This window comes from Schistocerca serialis, chromosome 8 (genome assembly GCF_023864345.2).
Source record: "Schistocerca serialis cubense isolate TAMUIC-IGC-003099 chromosome 8, iqSchSeri2.2, whole genome shotgun sequence".
Taxonomy (NCBI): Eukaryota; Metazoa; Arthropoda; class Insecta; order Orthoptera; family Acrididae; genus Schistocerca; species Schistocerca serialis.
The window spans coordinates 244,089,617-244,109,370 of NC_064645.1; the positions used below are offsets into that span (position 1 = coordinate 244,089,617).

Below are 19,754 nucleotides of genomic sequence, written 5' to 3' on the forward strand. Positions count from 1 at the left end.
GACAGAAGATTGTTTACATATACAGTAAAAGGAACAATAGAGGACCTAAGATTGAGCCTTGGGGAACCCATATGTGATTTCTTCCTAGCCAGAATAATGGTCCTGGATTACATTGGTTGAATCACTAAGTACAACTTTCTACACTCTTTTGGTTAGATATGACATTATCCATTGGCTGGCTGTACCAACAATACCATAAAACTTTAATTTATCTAGGAGTTCACTGTGATTCACATAATTAAATGCCTAAGATCAGGGTTCAAAATTTATGGTCACCAGCTGGCCATTGGTGACTGAAAATTGGCAGCTGGTGATCCACACTTACATGTAAATTTTATTTATTTTCTAAACACAATATGGGTAGATTCAGAATTTCACAGACAATATAAACTTTTGCACAACTCACATACTATAGCATTGTACGAGGGAAAGCCCAAAAGTAAGGTCTCCTATAATTTTTTTTACTTTTTATAAGTACAGAAATCTGTTTGTGTGGCAGCTGGTCACACTGTTGTGAAGAGTGCTTCATATGCTGTGTGTAAACATGCGCATACCGTGCTGAAGTGCTCAGTCTTGGCTTGGCAGCCATTGAGAATGGAGCTCTCGTTGGATGTTACTGCCAAGTGCGAATTGCGCGCAGTTATTTGGTTTTTGAACGCAAAGGGCACTGCACCGATTGAAATCCATTGCCAATTGACAGAAGTGTATGGTGAGTCGTGCATGTTCGTAAGTGGTGTAGAGAGTTTGCAGCTGGTCGGACCGAAATTCATAATGAACAAAGGAGCGGGAGACTGTCAATTTCTGAGGAGACAGTGTTGAAGATTGAGCAAAGCAAGCATGAAGATCGGCGGATCACTCAGGATGATCTCTGCACATTGGTTCCTGAGGTTTCCTGAAGCACTGCTCACAGAATTTTAATGGAAACATTGAACTGCTGGAAGGTGTGTGCAAAATGTGCCACGCTTGCTGACTGAGGACCACATGCGGCAACGAGTTGATGCTTCCTTTGCATTTCTTCAACGCCTTGCAGCTGAACAGGACAACTTTCTGGACACAATTGTCGTGGGTGACGAAACCTGGGCATACCACTTTACATCTGAGATCAAGCAACAATCATACCAGTTCATAGTTTTCTGAACAGCATGGCAGCAAGCTGGTATGACATGGGCATATAAAAACTGCCACAGCGTCTACAAAAATGCATCGACAAAATGGTGATTATGTTGAAAAATAGCTAAATGTTCAAGCTGTAAACTGATGTAAACCATTGTAGAAATAAACAGGTCTATGTACTTATAAAAAAAATAGGAGACTTTACTTTTGGGATTACCCTCGTATATATGTCATGCCATGTGTTTGCAAGAATGAGAAAGTTCTGGTCCATGAATCAAGAGAGCAGCACCATCCATTAAAAAAGATAGTAACAAATGGTATGGTAGTGCTTTCATGATATAGTGACATCCTCCAGTATTCGAGTTTTTTGATTACCTATATTTTATCATAAGTAAACATATATTATTTCTAAAAATGCATTATTGTGAGCAAGATAGATATGAAGCCCATGCCTACTACAGTAGGACAAGTTTATATGCCAATTAGCACCGCAGATGACGAAGAGATTGATGAAATGTATGATGAGATAAAAGAAATTATTCAGATAGTGGAGGGAGACAAAAATTTAATAGTCATGGGTGACTGGAACTCGACAGTAGGAAAAGGAAGAGAAGGAAACATAGTAGGTGAATATGGAATGGGAGTAAGGAATGAAAGAGGAAGCAACCTGGTAGAATTTTGCACAGACCATAACTTAATATTAGCTAACACTTGGTTCACGAATCATAAAAAAAGGTTGTATACATGGCAGAAGCCTGGAGGTACTGGAAGGTCTCAGATGGATTATATAATGGTAAGACAGAGATTCAGGAACCAGGTTTTAAATTGAAGACATTCCAGGGTCAGATGTGGACTATGACCACAATCTATTGGTTATGAACTGTAGATTAAAACTGAAGAAACTGCAAAAAGGTGGGAATTTTAGAAGATGGGACCTGGATAAATTGAAAGAACCAGAAGTTGTAGAGAGCTTCAGGGAGAGCATTAGGGAACAATTGACAAGAATGGGGGAAAGAAATACAGTAGAAGAAGAATGGGTAGCGTTGAGAGACGAAATAGTGAAGGTAGCAGACGATCAAGTGGGTAAAAAGATGAGAGGTAATAGAAATCCTTGGGTAACAGAAGCGGTATTGAATTTAATTGATGAAAGGAGAAAATATAAAAATGCAGTAAATCAAGCAGGCAAAAAGGAATATAAATGTCTCAAAAATGAGATCAACAGGAAGTGCAAAATGGCTAAGTAGGAATGGCTAGAGGACAAATGTAAGGATGAAGAGGTGCATATCACAAGGGGTAAGATAGATACTGCCTACAGGAAAATTAAAGAGACCTTTGGAGAAAAGAGAACCACTTGCATAAATATCAAGCGCTCAGATGGAAACCCAGTTCTAAGCAAAGAAGGGAAAGCAGAAAGATGGAAGGAGTATATAGAGGGTCTATACAAGGGCGATGTTTTTGAGGACAATATTATAGAAATGGAAGAGAATGTAGATAAAGATGAAATAGGAGATATGATACTGCGTGAAGAGTCTGACAGAGCACTAAAAGACCTAAGTCGAAACAAGGCCCCGGGAGTAGACAACATTCCATTAGAACTACTGACAGCCTTGGGAGAGCCAGGCCTAACAAAACCTTACCAACTAGTGAGCAAGATGTATGAGACAGGCAAAATACCCTCAGACTTCAAGATAAATATAATAATTCCAACCCCAAAAAAAGCAGGTGTTGACACATCTGAAAATCACCGAACTATCAGTTTAATAAGCCACGGCTGCAAAATACTAACACAAATTCTTTAGAGATGAATGGAAAAACTGGTAGAAGATGACCTCAGGGAAGATCAGTTTGGATTCCGTAGAAATGTTGGAACACGTGAGCCAATACTGACCCTACAACTCATCTTAGAAAATAGATTAAGGAAAGGCAAACCTATGTTTCTAGCATTTGTAGACTTAGAGAAAGCTTTTGACAATGTTGATTGGAATACTCTCTTTCAAATTCTGAAGGTGGCAGGGGTAAAATACAGAGAGTGAAAGGCTATTTACAATTTGTACAGAAACCAGATGGCAGTTATGAGTCAAGGGGCATGAAAGGGAAGCAGTGGTTGGGAAGGGAGTGAGACAGGGTTGTAGCCTATCCCCGATGTTATTCAATATGTATATTGAGCAAGCAGTAAAGGAAACGAAAGAAAATTTTGGAGTAGGAATTAAAATCCATGGAGAAGAAATAAAAACTTTGTAGTTCGTCGATGACATTGTATTTCTGTCAGAGACAGCAAAGGACCTGGAAGAGCAGCTGAACGGAATGGGCAGTGTCTTCAAAGGAGGATATAAGATTATCATCAACAAAAGCAAAACGAGGATAATGGAATGTAGTCAAATTAAATGGGTGATGCTGCGGGAATTAGATTAGGAAATGAGGCACTTAAAGTAGTAAATGAGTTTTACTATTTGGGGAGCAAAATAACTGATGATGGTCAAAGTAGAGAGGATATAAAATGTAGACTGGCAATGGCAAGGAAAGTGTTTCTGAAGAAGAGAATTTGTTAACATTGAGTATAGATTTAAGTGTCTGGAAGTCGTTTCTGAAAGTATTCGTATGGAGTGTAGCCATGTATGGAAGTGAAATGTGGATGATAAATAGTTTAGACAAGAAGAGAATAGAAGCTTTCAAAATGTGGTGCCACAGAAGAATGCTGAAGATTAGATGGATAGATCACATAACTAATGAGGAGGTATTGAACAGAATTGCAGAGAAGAGAAATTTGTGGCACAACTTGACTAGAAGAAGGGATTTGTTGGTAGGGCATATTCTGAGGCATCAAGGGATCACCAATTTAGTATTGGAGGGCTGTGTGGAGGGTAAAAATCGTAGAGGGAGACCAAGAGATGAATACACTAAACAGATTCAGAAGGATGTAGGTTGCAGTGGGTACTGGGAAATGAAGAACCTTGCACAGGATAGAGTAGCATGGAGAGCTGCTCAAACCAGTCTCTGAACTGAAGACCACAAAAACAACAACAACATTTCTAATTTTGTGGAAAATTAATTATTTACCATTGAAAAGAGGCAAACAAACATATCATAGTTTTTTAAGTATAATAAATCAAATGAAACATGTGCAGCTGGTGACAAAGTGTGAAGGACAATGTCAATGCTCTCTGTGTGCAGGAAAATAAAATTGTGATTTGTGAGACAGACTCAGCCAGTAGTAATGGTGTTCAGCTTATATCATCTTCCTTCTCCGCTCAAAGTTGATAGTCCCAAATCACCATTCCCAACTAAAAGAAAATTTAATAAAGACTAGTTAAGCCATTTTTGAGTGGCTACTGCACAATGATGCAACAAAGTTTGCATCTTGCAAATTTTGTTAATAAGTGCAAGCTAGTAACATGGACCAGAATGGGTGAAAAAGTTTTCTGCACCTTGTAAAGGAGAGTCCTTTGTTCTGCATACTCAGAATAAAGTGCACTCTGAAAATGTTGCTTGTGTAAAGGTAAAAGAATGACCAACAGAAATATCACTGGCCATATGCATTTAAAAATAATGGACAGTCATATGTTTTCCTGTCTTAGAAATGTGTTTAATGTAACATGTAGCATTTTCTTTGGTATTGCTAAACATGAGAAGCCATTAAAAGACTTTGTGCACAGAGTTCCCATCAACATGCATAACAACATGTAAGGGCAGTGGAAACTATGTGCTTGGTGAAAGAAATACGCATGTTACCTCAACACAAACAAAGGAAAATACACTAATACATAAAAAAAACTACAACAGCTGTAAATTGTGTAGTAGATTTAAAGCAACCAACAAAAACAATTAACAGCTTCATGTAAGAAAGAAAATAAACCCATTGAAGATAGCACAAAAAGGGCTCAAACAAGTCTTGTTAACACAAAACTGCCTCTTGCATAAGGTGGGATTCCCCTCCAGTCTAAGCGACACTGAGGGAGGTAGTATCGTGGTTATGACAATGGGCTCGCATTTGGAAGGAATTAGGTTCAACTCCTCTTCTGACGATCCCTGTTTAGATTTTTCACATCTCTAAATCTCTTATGGTGAATGGTGGGATGGTTTTCTTGGAAATGAAAAGGCTAATTTTCTTCTCCATTTTTGCCTAATTAGAGACTGTGCTCCACATCTAATGACAGGAAGTTAAACCCTAATTTTCCTTCCTTTCTAGTTATGTGTGAGCTTGGATTACAGAGTACAGAGCTGCACCTAGAATTATGAAACTTCCTGGCAGATTAAAACTGTGTGCCGGACTAAGACTTGAACTTGGGACCTTTGCCTTTTGTGGGCAAGTGCTCCACCAACTGAGCTACCCAAGCACGACTCATGACCCGCACTCACAGCTTCAATTCTGCCAGTACCTTATCTCCTACCTTCCAAAATTGACAGAAGCTCTTCTGCGAACCTTGCAGAACTAGCACTCCTGGAAGAAAGGATATTGCAGAGACATGGCTTAGCCACAGCCTGGGGGATGTTTCCAGAATGAGATTTTCACTCTGCAGCAGAGTGTGCGCTGATATGAAACTTCCTGGCAGATTAAAACTGTGTACCGGACTGAGACTCAAACTTGGGACCTTTGCCTTTCGCGGGCAAGCGCTCTACCAACAGTACTGTATCCGTAGCTCACTTCTGCAGTGAAACTGTGAATCTCCATATCTGTATGTGAACAGCAGTTCACTGTGTTCTGCTACAGTCTTAGTAGAGCTACATTGTCACATTATGTGGATCCTTTATTGAGCTGTAAAAATGTGGGATATGATGAACTGTCTAGAAATGTCACACGAGTGAAGAAAGATGCCAGAAATGCTAGTGTCAGGCACACCTTGGACAGCCTGGGAACCAGCATAGCTAATCATTGCTTTCAATACAGGACACATGACATGATTAAGATTTCTATTTCTGCTTGCTCTCTTTGCAATTGCCTTATTATTAAACCCTAAATCATTGCACTAAGGTAATCTTAAATAGAGATCTGGGTTTCTTGCATCACAGTCAATAAAGGACTTGCCTTATGAAATCAGTTAGCTTGGGTTCCCACAAGATTGTATTGTATTTATTGGTCCAGTAAATCTTACATGTACAGTACAGCACATCAGATATTGGATAGGTCAAAGTATATCTTACAATTAAAACACTTTAGAAACTAGAAAATTATGTTCACAAAATTTTACAGCACTTCATATACTGGGCAAGTCAATGTGTAAGTTATAATTAAACCACAATAGAAACTTGAAGTTCACAACTGAATACATGTATAAGCCAATATTAACGATTACAGTAATTGCATGATCCTCACTTAAGCTCTAAGGATTTTTGAGGAACTCTTCTACACTATGAATTGAGCACAGAGATTATTGGTTTAATAGCTTTAATCTGCCAGGAAGTTTATAATTAGTGCACTCTTTGCTGCAGAGAAATAATTTGCTCTGGAAATAATACACAACATAAAATCTTGTATTCTTATGTGTATCCTAGATATCTGCTATTCTTTGACAGTTATCAGACAGGTCACACACTGTTTATTTACAGCTGTGTGCCTTATTTGTAACTACTCATTATAAATGGGAAGCAACAGCTTGTTTTACGAATAGCAGCTTTGTTAATTTATAACAGAATAGATGAATACAGCCTGAAGAATTAGTTTCTAACAGTTGCTTCTCTCTGCTAACGTATGCCTAGACTCATTCTTCTTTACTATAAGTTCTTCATGAAACAAACTCTGGTATACAAATAAATAAGCAAATAAAACAATGAATTTGAAGATGGAACCAGATCCAGTAGTGAAGCAGATCTTGACCCACCACTGCTAGTTTGCAACAGCATCATTTGTGCAACTGGTGTCATACAGGTGCAAACAACAACAGTGGCAGAGTGGCAGATACATGTCTTGTTACTACAAATGCATCTTATATGTCATGTTACCACCAAAGAAATTACTATTGCTATTTCTGGCAGATACATGCCCTGTTACCAAAATGCATCTTATATGTCCTATTACCACAAATGCAATAGAAATTGCCACTGCTGTTCCCGACATGCACAGCCCCAATCTAATGCCAGAAAGTGGTTGGTGAGCTGTGGCCAGATTTAGAGCAGTTTTGTGAGAAAGGCCGTATGTGGTAAATTCCTGAAGAGATAACCCATTTTCCAAACAAACAAGTTTATGACACAGGTCATGCTCCTCCTACTCAAGCACTGGTCTCTATTTTTTTGAGGTCCAGGCAGTCACAGAGGGATGAGAAGGGACCGCTAATTGAAGGTAGGTAGAACACAGGCAAGTAGTGTCACAGAGGGGTGTAACAGTCCTTCACACCTAACTCTATGTAAGTTGTGTGAGCTGTTGTTTGATTTGATTGTGTTATGAATGATTAATTTGGGCAATTGGATCCAAAGTTAATTGTTGTTCTCTTAAACATACCATAATTAGTTTACAATACAGATTGGATTGTAAATCATTTGTGTCAGGTCAAACAAATCTGTAACTACATATTTAACAAGGTAACTTTGTGGTCACCAGTCCCCTTCAGACATACTTTTTAATGAGTAAAGAAATTGTAAAAATTGAACCCAAAATTTTTATTACTAAATAACTATTTGCATTAATGAAGAATGAATGCTTTCCTCTTCAGGTTACTTTTGGTTATTACATTCTAGATGACAGATTACATTAATTGCTGTCATGTCTAGGATATTGTAAATGACAAGCATTGACCATCTCCTGCAAGCAAGCTTAGTTGAATATTTATGAGTTATTTGATAAACAATGTCCACATGCATATAGAAGATAACAGTTTCTGGTTTCTTCTTCACTCACTGTTACTTCAGAATCAAGTGTGCTGAGAACAGGGACATCCTTGTCTGTCTTCCCTTGTACACTGTAAGCGTGGACTCTGTCTTATCAGTCTCTTTCCTGATGACAGTGGAATGTAAGTCAGAATTGTTATTCTCCATGCAATTGGGGATCTCTCAGTGAATCATTTTCACTGTACCCACTGACAACATGTTCTTCTGTTGAAGTTCGTTAGCTACTGGAAGAAGCTGTCTGATTTCATATTCCTTCCTTACTATAGAAATGGCTTTAAGAAGTGAAGAATGGCACATTCCCAAAGGCTGGTTGTCTGGTTGGTGTTCATACTTACTAAGACAAGGGATGACATTGTAAATGTACTTAGATGGCACTTTTGCAGCTATCCAAACCTTGAGTTCATATTTGTCAGGTTTGTTTGGTATAAACTGAGAAAACTTGCATGTTGCTTTCCTTGGAAGAAATTGAAGAAATTGCTCGTGAGGACCTCGTCTTATTGTAGCACTGACCATCGGGAAGAAAGATTTGCGCGAAGCTGAGAGATGTGCTGGTAGTAGCTTAGCTGCTGGCAGGTCTCCCACACTGGACAGTTCTCAGTGGATGAACCAGATGAAGCATGTCCCAAAATGCTCCATCTCTTCTCACAACCATTTCCATAGTTGTTGACCCAACACCTTAGATACCCAACAAACATGTGATGCAATGTGTGCCGAACGGTGTGTGGCACATAGGAAGATGTGTCATGAATGTTGCCTCAGGGATAGTGGATGATCTCTCTGAGGAATTAGCTTTACACCGGCATGGGACTCTGCTGGTGTTCACCTAATTTGCCACAATTCTCATGGGACCAAAATGGAGAAGACAAATATCAGTTTAATAATTGAGGGCTTTATGATACCTCAAATACTTAAACGTAAGGTCTGAAACCAATGGAAGCTGTTTCTGCAACCGGATTCAGTAACAGACCGGTCCAAGAAGTGGAATACAACAATGACAAGTTGGACCAGTTCAAGGTCAAACCCTTATCTGGGGCTCAGATGAGGAAATTTCTTTGAGAACAAAAAGAAAAGTAAAGAATGGCTTCCTAGAAACAAATGAAGGGAATTAAAAGACATTGAACCTAAGATTCCCAAAAATTGATGTTTCAGAGTGAAGGGGTCAACAGATCCCTTATACTTAAAAGAAAGGGAACAAGAGAATAAATGAAGAGCCAATTACAATTCCAAGGATAACCAGACCCAGAAAAAGCCGAAACAGACATACAGTATTCTGTTTTTAGAATGGGAGTTATCCAACAAGGATATCCACTTGTCAACATCACCTCAAAGCAGGAAGAGATAGTTAAGACAGCTCTCTTTATAAACACTGAGGAAGACAGAAATGTAGGTTCCAAATTCAGGAGAGTCTGTCTGGACAAAGTTCCTCTAATCTTTATCTGTGAGAGGATGACAACAATAGATTGGTTTAAGGACATGGCACCGAAGATATCCACGGAAGGAGATGAAGCTGATGCTCTAGGCAGCATTGGAACCCTCCAGAACATGAAGATATCTGTTTGTGTACTGAAACTTCTTAAGGATGTTCCTCCAAAGATCCTATTTGAGAAAGTGTGGATTCAGAACCAGAAAGTCTCAACAGGTGACTGGAGAGTAATCAACCAGAAAGCTGCATCTGATAGTGGAACCCTTGGGGCAAAAGTCGGTGAGGAATCTGAGAGAAGGTAATGCTAGAGCAGGACTAAAACTGTATTTAGGATGGTAGCATGTTACTGTCAAGGTAATTAAGGACTTCAGAAGCGACAATGGCAGCTGGAACACAGAGGGCAATTGCTAACTTTAGTTACTGTCTGGGAAGACCAGAGAGGGACATGGTCCCGATCCAGAAACCCTCTCTGGTGTTCCCAGATTTTCTTCTACATTCAATAATGTCATGTCATCTACATATAGAATATTTTATCCTTCTACTGACCCGAATATTATTTAGAAATAGGCTGAACAGAAGTGGGCCAAGTGTGAGACCCTTGAGGTACACCATACCAAATGTCCCCAATTTCTGAACTGCATCCAGATTCTGTTTTCAGAACTACATCCAGATTCTGTAGTCATACACTGCTTTCTGTTATTGACATATGATTTTTATCCATTGCAGTGCATGACCACACATGACATATCTTTTAAGATTTTCAATTAGTGCTGTATGCATGATTGTGTCAAAAGCTTTAGACAAATCTAGAAACACACTCATAGCACTTTCCAGTGACAGTACAGGTGACAGCACCGGAAGCACCTGTCTCTTCAAAAGAATATGGCCCTATGATAATTGATGATGTAAACCCGCACTACACAGTGACCTTTTCAGTATGAAGTGGTACTGGTTGACTTTTTTGTGGATTTTCCGTTGCCCACATTTGACAATTCTGTGTATTGACATATCCTGTCAGATGAAAATGGGCTTCATCTCTCCAGAAAATCTTCCATGGCTAATCATTGGCCACTTCTATGCAAGCAAGAAATTCCAAAGCAAAGGTCTCTCTTGCTGACATGTCAGCAGGAAGTAACTTTTACACATGGGTAATTTTGAATGAATGCCAAAGAAGAAAGTTTTGTAAGATTTTATGCACCGTGCTCACAGGTATGTCCAATGTTTGGGCAATTCTCCGTGCACTACACGTTTGCACCCCACCACTCATCTGCTCCTGCGTTGCTGTGGCCACTGCTTCCACTGACGTCGAATCAATTTGTTTTCTCCTTCTACTAGGTTGCACACCAAAAGAACCCGTCTTTTTGAATTTATGCGGACCAACGCCTTTTTTCAGACCCTTCAGTGTCCGAAATTTCTGCAGAAGGATGTATGCACAGTCATCATTCCTGTAATACAGCTTTACAAGCAGAGTGCGATCCTGCATCGATACAGTCATGGCGAACGCCGCAGTCATGAAATGAGGAAAAGCCGTGTACCCAGCATGTTTATACCAACTTCAATGGGTCGTGCGCATGACAGGTTTTTCCATTTACGTATTCTGACACATACAGCGCCATCTACTGATCAATTTTCACACTATTTTTCTTCTTCTGCCATATGTTTTCCCCCTTCTCCGATAATATCCTGCTGCAAATTGACATCATTCTGACCAGTGGTGATATTTCTACAGTGTTTTCAAAAGTTAAACTTTAATTATAATCACCCTGTGTGTGTGTGTGTGTGTGTGTGTCATATATATGATGATCAGAGGTCACTGTTTGCAGAACTTTTGCTTTACTGTTTCCAATATTAGTGATAACATTATCAGTGATGACCTGACTCTGGTACGTTACCCTCTAGGTGCAATTATTACTGTTTTCGTATTACACTGTAGTAGGGTTTCTTTAAATGCTTGTTTTGGTTTTGACTCTTTATCCATACCTATGTGTAGTCTCCACATATTACAACATCCTTAATTTTAAACTCCATAAAATGTTTTACAGTTTTTTTTCAGAAATGTTGCAACATTACCATTTAGAACCATGTACACAGGAAATTCTTAGTTCTTCACTCTTCATGCCAATAATTTCAAAATACACTCCTGGAAATTGAAATAAGAACACTGTGAATTCATTGTCCCAGGAAGGGGAAACTTTATTGACACATTCCTGGGGTCAGATACATCACATGATCACACTGACGGAACCACAGGCACATAGACACAGGCAACAGAGCATGCACAATGTCGGCACTAGTACAGTGTATATCCACCTTTCGCAGCAATGCAGGCTGCTATTCTCCCATGGAGACGATCGTAAAGATGCTGGATGTAGTCCTGTGGAACAGCTTGCCATGCCATTTCCACCTGGCGCCTCAGTTGGACCAGCGTTCGTGCTGGACGTGCAGACCGCGTGAGACGACGCTTCATCCAGTCCCAAACATGCTCAATGGGGGACGGATCCGGAGATCTTGCTGGCCAGGGTAGTTGACTTACACCTTCTAGAGCACGTTGGGTGGCACGGGATACATGCAGACGTGCATTGTCCTGTTGGAACAGCAAGTTCCCTTGCCGGTCTAGGAATGGTAGAACGATGGGTTCGATGACGGTTTGGATGTACCGTGCACTATTCAGTGTCCCCTCGACGATCACCAGTGGTGTACGGCCAGTGTAGGAGATCGCTCCCCACACCATGATGCCGGGTGTTGGCCCTGTGTGCCTCGATCGTATGCAGTCCTGATTGTGGCGCTCACCTGCACGCATATGACCATCATTGGCACCAAGGCAGAAGCGACTCTCATCGCTGAAGACGACACGTCTCCATTCGTCCCTCCATTCACGCCTGTCGCGACGCCACTGGAGGCGGGCTGCACGATGTTGGGGCGTGAGCGGAAGACGGCCTAACGGTGTGCAGGACCGTAGCCCAGCTTCATGAAGACGGTTGCGAATGGTCCTCGCCGATACCCCAGGAGCAACAGTGTCCCTAATTTGCTGGGAAGTGGCGGTGCGGTCCCCTACGGCACTGCGTAGGATCCTACGGTCTTGGCGTGCATCCGTGCGTCGCTGCGGTCCGGTCCCAGGTCGACGGGCACGTGCACCTTCCGCCGACCACTGGCGACAACATCGATGTACTGTGGAGACCTCACGCCCCACGTGTTGAGCAATTCGGCGGTACGTCCACCCGGCCTCCCGCATGCCCACTATACGCCCTCGCTCAAAGTCCGTCAACTGCACATACGGTTCACGTCCACGCTGTCGCGGCATGCTACCAGTGTTAAAGACTGCGATGGAGCTCCGTATGTCACGGCAAACTGGCTGACACTGACGGCGGCGGTGCACAAATGCTGCGCAGCTAGCGCCATTTGACGGCCAACATCGCGGTTCCTGGTGTGTCCGCTGTGCCGTGCTTGTGATCATGGCTTGTACAGCCCTCTCGCAGTGTCCGGAGCAAGTATGGTGGGTCTGACACACCGGTGTCAATGTGTTCTTTTTTCCATTTCCAGGAGTGTATTTTCAATGTATGCTGGAAGATTTATACATTTACAGTACTCAGTGTCTTGAAGATTACCAACTTTCTTCTTTTACATAGCAAGACCTTATGTTTTGATCTACAGAATTAATCATAAGACATAATACTTCTGGTCATTTTTCGTTCAGGGATACTTCTACTTCCAGTTTTTTGTTGCCTAGGTATTGAATGTTTGCACAAGACTTTTAATAGCATTTTCTTTTTGATGACTCCTGAGTTGTTGAAAATCTGTTCTAGTTGGAAGTGATCACATTGTATTTGTTATTATGTATTTTACCCCTCTCCTGTTCCTTTGACTGTGGCTTAAAAAATCTTTTGGTAACTGCTTGTATTCTCTGCAAAGTCCATGTTGGTTTCCTTTCTTTTTGTCCACTTTTGAAGTTGCTGATGCTGCTTTTTCGTACCAGGGCTTTGGTGTATTTCATATTCATTTTGTGGTGTTGTGTGTGATGGTTCATTTATTACATTTAACGCAGCTACAGATGGTTCTTGTGTTAACACATTGTGATCTTGCTATTTTCTACAGTGTGATGATTGTGACATCTTCCTGGTTTTTTGATTTTGTAAGAGATTTTCTTCTTCTGTCACTATCGTTATTTTGCATTACTGTGGCCTGCATTTTGGTTGTTATAGCATACTGCAATTCGCTGGATAGCATCTTTCTTTTATATCCAGTCCTTGCCATGCGAAATTACATCAGCTATGGTGATGTGGTTGTATTGTTCAGCTGGTTTTACACTATGCTTGTTCAGTTGATATATAACATATTTGCCTACACTCTGTCCTGCTGGTATGGAATTTTACACAGTATCCCCTTATGTGTATTGAGTTTCTGATTACCTTATTTCCAATGTTTCTGAATGTACGTGTCTTCTACCAATTTCTACAGCCATTTGCTCCAGCAAATACTACTAGTGCATCTTCTTTTCCCACGTATTTGTTTTTGTTATGACTATCTCTCATAACTTCATTAAATAGCGCACTTGGCTTGACAGAAGACGTTAGAGGGAGTGCGTCTTGCAGTAACTCATTTAAAATACATATGCATACTTTTTCGCATTTTAGTCAATTAACATGAGAACTTTAGTTTCTTGCACTTCTGCATTACTGTGATTCCTGGTGTCGTTCCCTGTTAATTCCATTCGTGTTTGTACTGTAATACGTCTACTGGTGCATCTAATGTATCATATCTATCGGAACATTTAGCAGTGTCGCTGTTGTGTGTTTTCTAATCTTGTAAATGTGGCCCACTGTTTTGGATACTAAGACGAATCGATGCACACTCTTAAGTGACCACATGTATCTTAAGTTTGAGGTTGAAATGGGTGCTAAATCCAGCAGATATAGTGGAAATTTTAGCTGAAAAGATGTTTGCCAGCATTATCTCATACTTGTAAAACTGTCCAGCCAACATGGACTGCACAAACAGAAATGTACATCGATGCAACAATTATCTGTAATTGCAAAGGAAACATGTAAGAAGGCTGTTCCACCTAGAAGCGCATATAGACGTATTACCAATACTGGAAATATTGACCAGCAGCCTACCGACCGATTTCCCCAAAAAATTTCTCAATACTGTCAAATGTCAATACACAATGAGCGTCGAAGTCGAGTGACAGTTTTCGCCTTTCAGATGTTAAAATAGCTTCAAGAGCTGGCCACACAGCGTTAGTAGGCGCTATGTGCTATTTATATTTTCAATTCGCCTTTGTGCATACCGTATGAAATTTGAGATTCAATTTTTCCAAGTGTATTTTAATGCACTTCATTTAAAAGACAGTTGCAATAGTGTGTACCACTTTAGGGACGGTCAAGGGAGGATTCACCGTGGCATTGCTTTCTTTATTAATTTGAAAACATCTTCAACATAGAAAAGTACGTTACATATAAGCAACGAAATGTTCGTCAGTTTCACGAAATAATCACAAAACTTAAAAAAGTTTCATGAAAATTATCTTCTTACATAACTGCAAATTGTGTTTGCCGATATTAGAGCACTACCTGCCTCTAGAAATCTCAGTTACTCCTAATTTCTCGTCGAGTAAGATTGCCTCTCTCATTAACATACTTTGCTCCTCTACTTTAAGTTGTAGCAAAATTAATAATTTTTCGTACGATGCAGAGCTCATCCGAAAATGTTTAAGTTCTATGGTTCAGGTTACAGTCAATGAATTAACATGTGAAAAGTCGCACTTTGTTTCACTCTTTTCCATTGTTTCTTACCACTTGTAGCTAATACAGTCGTGGCACACACTCTTCCATTGAGCGTTCAGTAACATGCGGTAACACTGTAGGCTAAAAATCACTTTGCCAGCTGGCAATAATTTGATAGTGTGAGGGTGGGTTAAAGGGAATGAAGGTTTGGTAAATATTGTCAATAGACGGTGAAAACTTGCAGGCCCCTTTAGCTGATTATACAAATTATTTGATTCCTTTGATTCAAAGAACCTGGGAGCTACTAGCTGCCAGGTCCTTGCAAACAAGTAATCTGTCAAACTTCACTAGTTTGTCAAATTATTTAACACTGTAACTTTGGCGTGTTTGAGAAGAACTTTGATTGACGACCGAGTTGAGAAGACGTTGAACGTTGTTTGTACTGATGTTTCGTCGCACATTTTTCACGCGAAAAATTATATATATACAAAAGCAAAAGGGCACTGGCAATCCTAAAAATTCTGGATGTGTCGCGTCTTTCCCCACCATGTATTGCACACGAAAACATTCAGAAGAAAATAAATGCTCTATGCACAATAAACAAGCACGAATGCAATAAAATAAAAAAAACTAGACTTTTCACTTGTTCTAAGGACTATGCATACGTTATCACGTTGTGGTTTGATTAACTTTCATTTGATTTTTATGGTTTATATTTATCTCTCAGTTTCAACCATTCTTGCACCATCAGCTTGTTTTCTATTATTCTTTCAAGATAATGCTAAAGTGAATACGAGAAACGCTTTGTCTGCATGTAGCTATCCCCAGTAGCGTCAAAATACTTTGCGTCGTTGCGACAGCTGATTCGGAAGTGAGGTTAAATTTGACAAACTTTGTTGGTATATCTATGCACGTTTTACAAATCCGTGTATACGAAACAGCGAGTTTGACAGACAAGTTAAATCGTTTTCAGAGGTCTCAGTAGAAAATATTATAAAAAATGTCATCTTCTGTGATAGTAATCTACTTATATACAAATCAACTAAGATATGAAAGTTCGAATTTCCTAAATCGGTAATATTTCTGTCTTGCACTCAAATGGTTCCCCAGTGAGTAGAACGGAAATAAAGGCGTCTATCACCTGGAAAAAGACTTGCGTACCTTTCAGTTTGATAAATATGACAACAGTTTCTCTCATGTCCCATCTCACTTGTCAGTGCCATGGTAAACGAAATGCTTACAACAATACCAATTATATGCAATTGTTACTATTCTGCAAACATTTTCGAACAATAAAACTATGTTGAGGTTAAATGCAAATGAAGATATAAAATTAGTTACCTGATTTTCGATTGCACCAATTGCGGCTTCCTCTTCTAGCTGGTTATCTAAAAATGAAAGTTCATTAAAGTACCACAACTTGGGGACATATATTTCTCCCGGAGAAGACGCAGATTGCTTCGATTTTCTTATTTTATTGCTCTCCCGGTTGTATGTTGTGCGTACGATATTTATTTTCCTTTTAACATCCTCCCGGGTAATATAAGGCTGAGAAAGACGCAATACTTCTGCTATTTTGTTAATTGCCAAGGCTCTTTTCTTTTTATCCCGATATCCTTCTGATCCTATTTTCCACAATTCTGGAAACTCACGATACAGAGAGATAAATTGCAGCAAAAACTCTTTTTCGGTAATCAAGCGCGACGAAACGTCAACACAAACAAGTTCAGACATCTTCGAAGACCGGCAAGCAACTGGCTGTTGTTTGACAAACGCATGCTTAAATAGTCTGTTTGACAAATCCAAAGACGTATAAGAGTGAGGTCAAATCGGGCGTCTCTTAAAATTTCTCTCGACAAACACGTGAAATTTGACAAATTGTCTGATGGTTTACACGGGCGTAAAATACAGGCGACTTTGTCCTGTATTACAACCCAAGCCACGAACCAAGGCAAAGATGTAAGGCAATGTAAATCAGCTTATTATTTAGTAATTCTATGGCTTAGAAACAGATTAATAAATATCCTAACCTCATTGCCTGGGAACTGTGTATGACGTGAACTTTGTGTATCTTGTTAATATGTATGCAACAATGTTTCGATTTAAATTGAGAAGTAACGGTGGAATAATTTTGAGATTGTTAAACAGCAGAAAGTTGTCAGTGCTTTCAAGAAAGGGTGGATGTGGATCATGCCAGTGTACGTGTTGTGCTACAAATTTCCAGTCAAACAAAACTCGCTTTATGTGTATACATCCTTCCATGAAATTAATTGACCGGCACATGTCAGTGCAACCGTTAGGGAAAGTGGAAGCAAAGATTTTTCTCTCGTTTACTTGCAAGAAATGTAACACCAGAAACGCGAAAACAATATCGAAAGTTGCATATGAGAAAGGAGTTGTGATAGTACGCTGTGAGGGTTGTAACAGTAATCATTTGATTGCAGACAATCTAGGTTGGTTTCCCGATTTAGAAGGTAAAAAAAATGTAGAGGAAATACTTGCAGCCAAGGGTGAAAAGGTTATGAAAATTGACAGCGACTCATTTGAAGTTGTGGTGAAAGAAGTAGAAAAAGAGTGCAGCCAGCTTATGGAAAAGGAAAGAACCGATATGTAGTTATGAACATCAGAATTATTTGAAATACTAGCACCAGTGACCAACGTTCCAGAGTTTGATGCCACAGTAATACATCTCTCGTTGCCGGTAAGTGTATTTCACAGTGTGCTCTATATATTCAGGTACCTGTGCTCTGTTGGTGACACTAGTTATGTAGTGATTGTGATTGCAATTGCTATTTAAATTGATCACGTAAATTACCTTTTGTAGAGGTACGTATTTGTAATTAGGGCATGTCGTTTTACATACATCTAGACAATACACATACAACAGGCTACACAGTAATAACATGCAATAGCTTAGCTTGCACAGTATGTACATAATGCTAAGTGATTTACACCAGCGTTAAAAATACATTTTTGTGTATATTATTGTACATGAACATTTTAATTCTAGTTAGTTCCTTACATTAATTGTTCATTCTAGTTTCTCTTAATATCGCACCTAATGTTTATCATTCACAGTATGAACTTTTCCTCACTTTCTGCTCATGTACTCACACACACCATACAGTTCTTCTTGCAAAAGCATTCAGGATGCAGGGAACATCGTTTCAGTTTTGAGGTTTTTTAACTCCCTTGTCAATGCTTGTATTGATTTTATACTATTTAGGTCCCTTTTTCAAAAATTTGAAGTCTGTAGCCTATGGCACGTGGTTAAATGGTATAAAAATCACACACGGGATCAAAGCACCACTTACGCTCACATTAAGGGTGAGTCACTATAGGGTACTTGGATGGAAATATACAAATTTTCAGCTTAATACCTCCCTTGGTACCATTTCTACAGCCTTTTGTTGATAGGGGTCCCACATTTGCACTACTTTCTCCTACAAGCATGTGTCAAAATGCCAATATTGGATAAATTTTATGAAAGGTACTCTTTAACTCAACAAGCCCCTGCCTTTATATATAGCCTACTTAAACAACTTTTTGTGCTGAGTTAGAATATATTACTGGTTAGATTTTTTAATACATCTCGTGACAGCTGTACTTCAAAAATGGCAGAAAATTTATTGTGTGACATGGAGAGCCCATTTTTAACCTGCCATATATTGTAATTTTATGGATGGATTCAGCCAAGAGTTGATAATATGACACAGCCATGCTGTCGTCCTTGTGCTTGATGTGCAATAGCATTAGTCCTTCTCTGTCAGAATATATACACCAGCCAATTTGATGACAATGTTTTGGTGCCAAATTTTGGGTAGCTCTGGGGGCCCATATCACAGTTGTATGTTCCTTAATCATTTTTATCCTTCTATATGTAGAAAGAGTAGCCTTTAAGCTTCAGAAGTTTAGTTTCATTTTTTTCCCATACCTGCTTGTACTCGAATGTGACATTGAGTAAGCAGAAAGTAGAATCACTGAAAACTGTTTTTACATCCTTAAAAATACAAGTGTAGTTGTGTACAAATCAATTTGCAGCAATTAAACAATTGAAAATCATGGGAGTTAGATGTTTAAACACACTGTGTGACTGGAGTAATTCTTTTCCACTTCATACTGAATAAATATTAATTGCAGATACTTTCTTGTTTAGATTTTGAGTAAATATATTGCCTTCCGTACGTTGATGATGCTGTTATGATTTTAAATATGTGATGCTATGAAATCCAGCTAATGTCTTCAGTGGACAAACAATGGAAGGAATGAACAGGACCATGGGGCAGCATAGAGATGACAAAGGCTGGAATTTATTCATACAGTTTAAATGTTTTAACTTAGTGTGCAGAAGCATCATTGGAAACTCTGCTTAATCTGATCCTGTTTGAACCAAAGGGCTTAAAATGGTGACTTTCTCATGTCCCAACAATTGTATGGCCTTGGAAGGGTCTGATTCACCCATCTGCTGTGACCCGTGACTAACTGCTGTGTTATGGGTGTCATCAAGGTGTGGAGTGTTTGAAATGGATTGTGTGTTGGTTTTTTTTTTTTTTTTTAATGTTTCGTTTGGTACTGTGTGTGGATCTTACAGCGAAATTTATCAGTCGTTCCTTGGTTGCTGCTATGGGCAAAAATATAACATCTGTAATTAAATTTCTCCAATTATATTGCCTTTT

At 39.5% G+C, this 19,754-nt stretch overlaps 2 protein-coding genes across 9 annotated transcripts in view; one reads left to right on the plus strand and one right to left on the minus strand.

Moving 5' to 3' along the window:
* The window catches only part of LOC126416045 (uncharacterized), a 166,636-nt gene extending 149,824 nt beyond the window's left edge, over nt 1-16,812 (minus strand). The window contains exon 1 of one of the 2 annotated variants that reach the window (XR_007575400.1): nt 16,420-16,660. Coding sequence is in view for 1 of the 2 variants with exons in the window: in XM_050083512.1 (XP_049939469.1) it covers nt 16,420-16,812 (393 nt within the window). In the remaining variant the exon portion in view is untranslated. Of the gene's footprint in view, nt 1-16,419 lie in introns of both variants that reach the window. The other variant, XM_050083512.1, reaches the window with a different exon arrangement.
* A 7-nt stretch (nt 16,813-16,819) lies between these two features.
* LOC126416046 (uncharacterized) overlaps nt 16,820-19,754 on the plus strand; it is a 116,680-nt gene continuing 113,745 nt past the window's right edge. For 6 of the 7 annotated variants that reach the window (XR_007575403.1, XR_007575406.1, XR_007575405.1 and 3 more), the window contains exon 1: nt 16,820-17,037. The gene's annotated coding sequence lies outside the window, so the exon portion shown is untranslated. Of the gene's footprint in view, nt 17,038-17,716; nt 17,780-19,754 lie in introns of those variants that run through there. The other variant, XR_007575401.1, reaches the window with a different exon arrangement.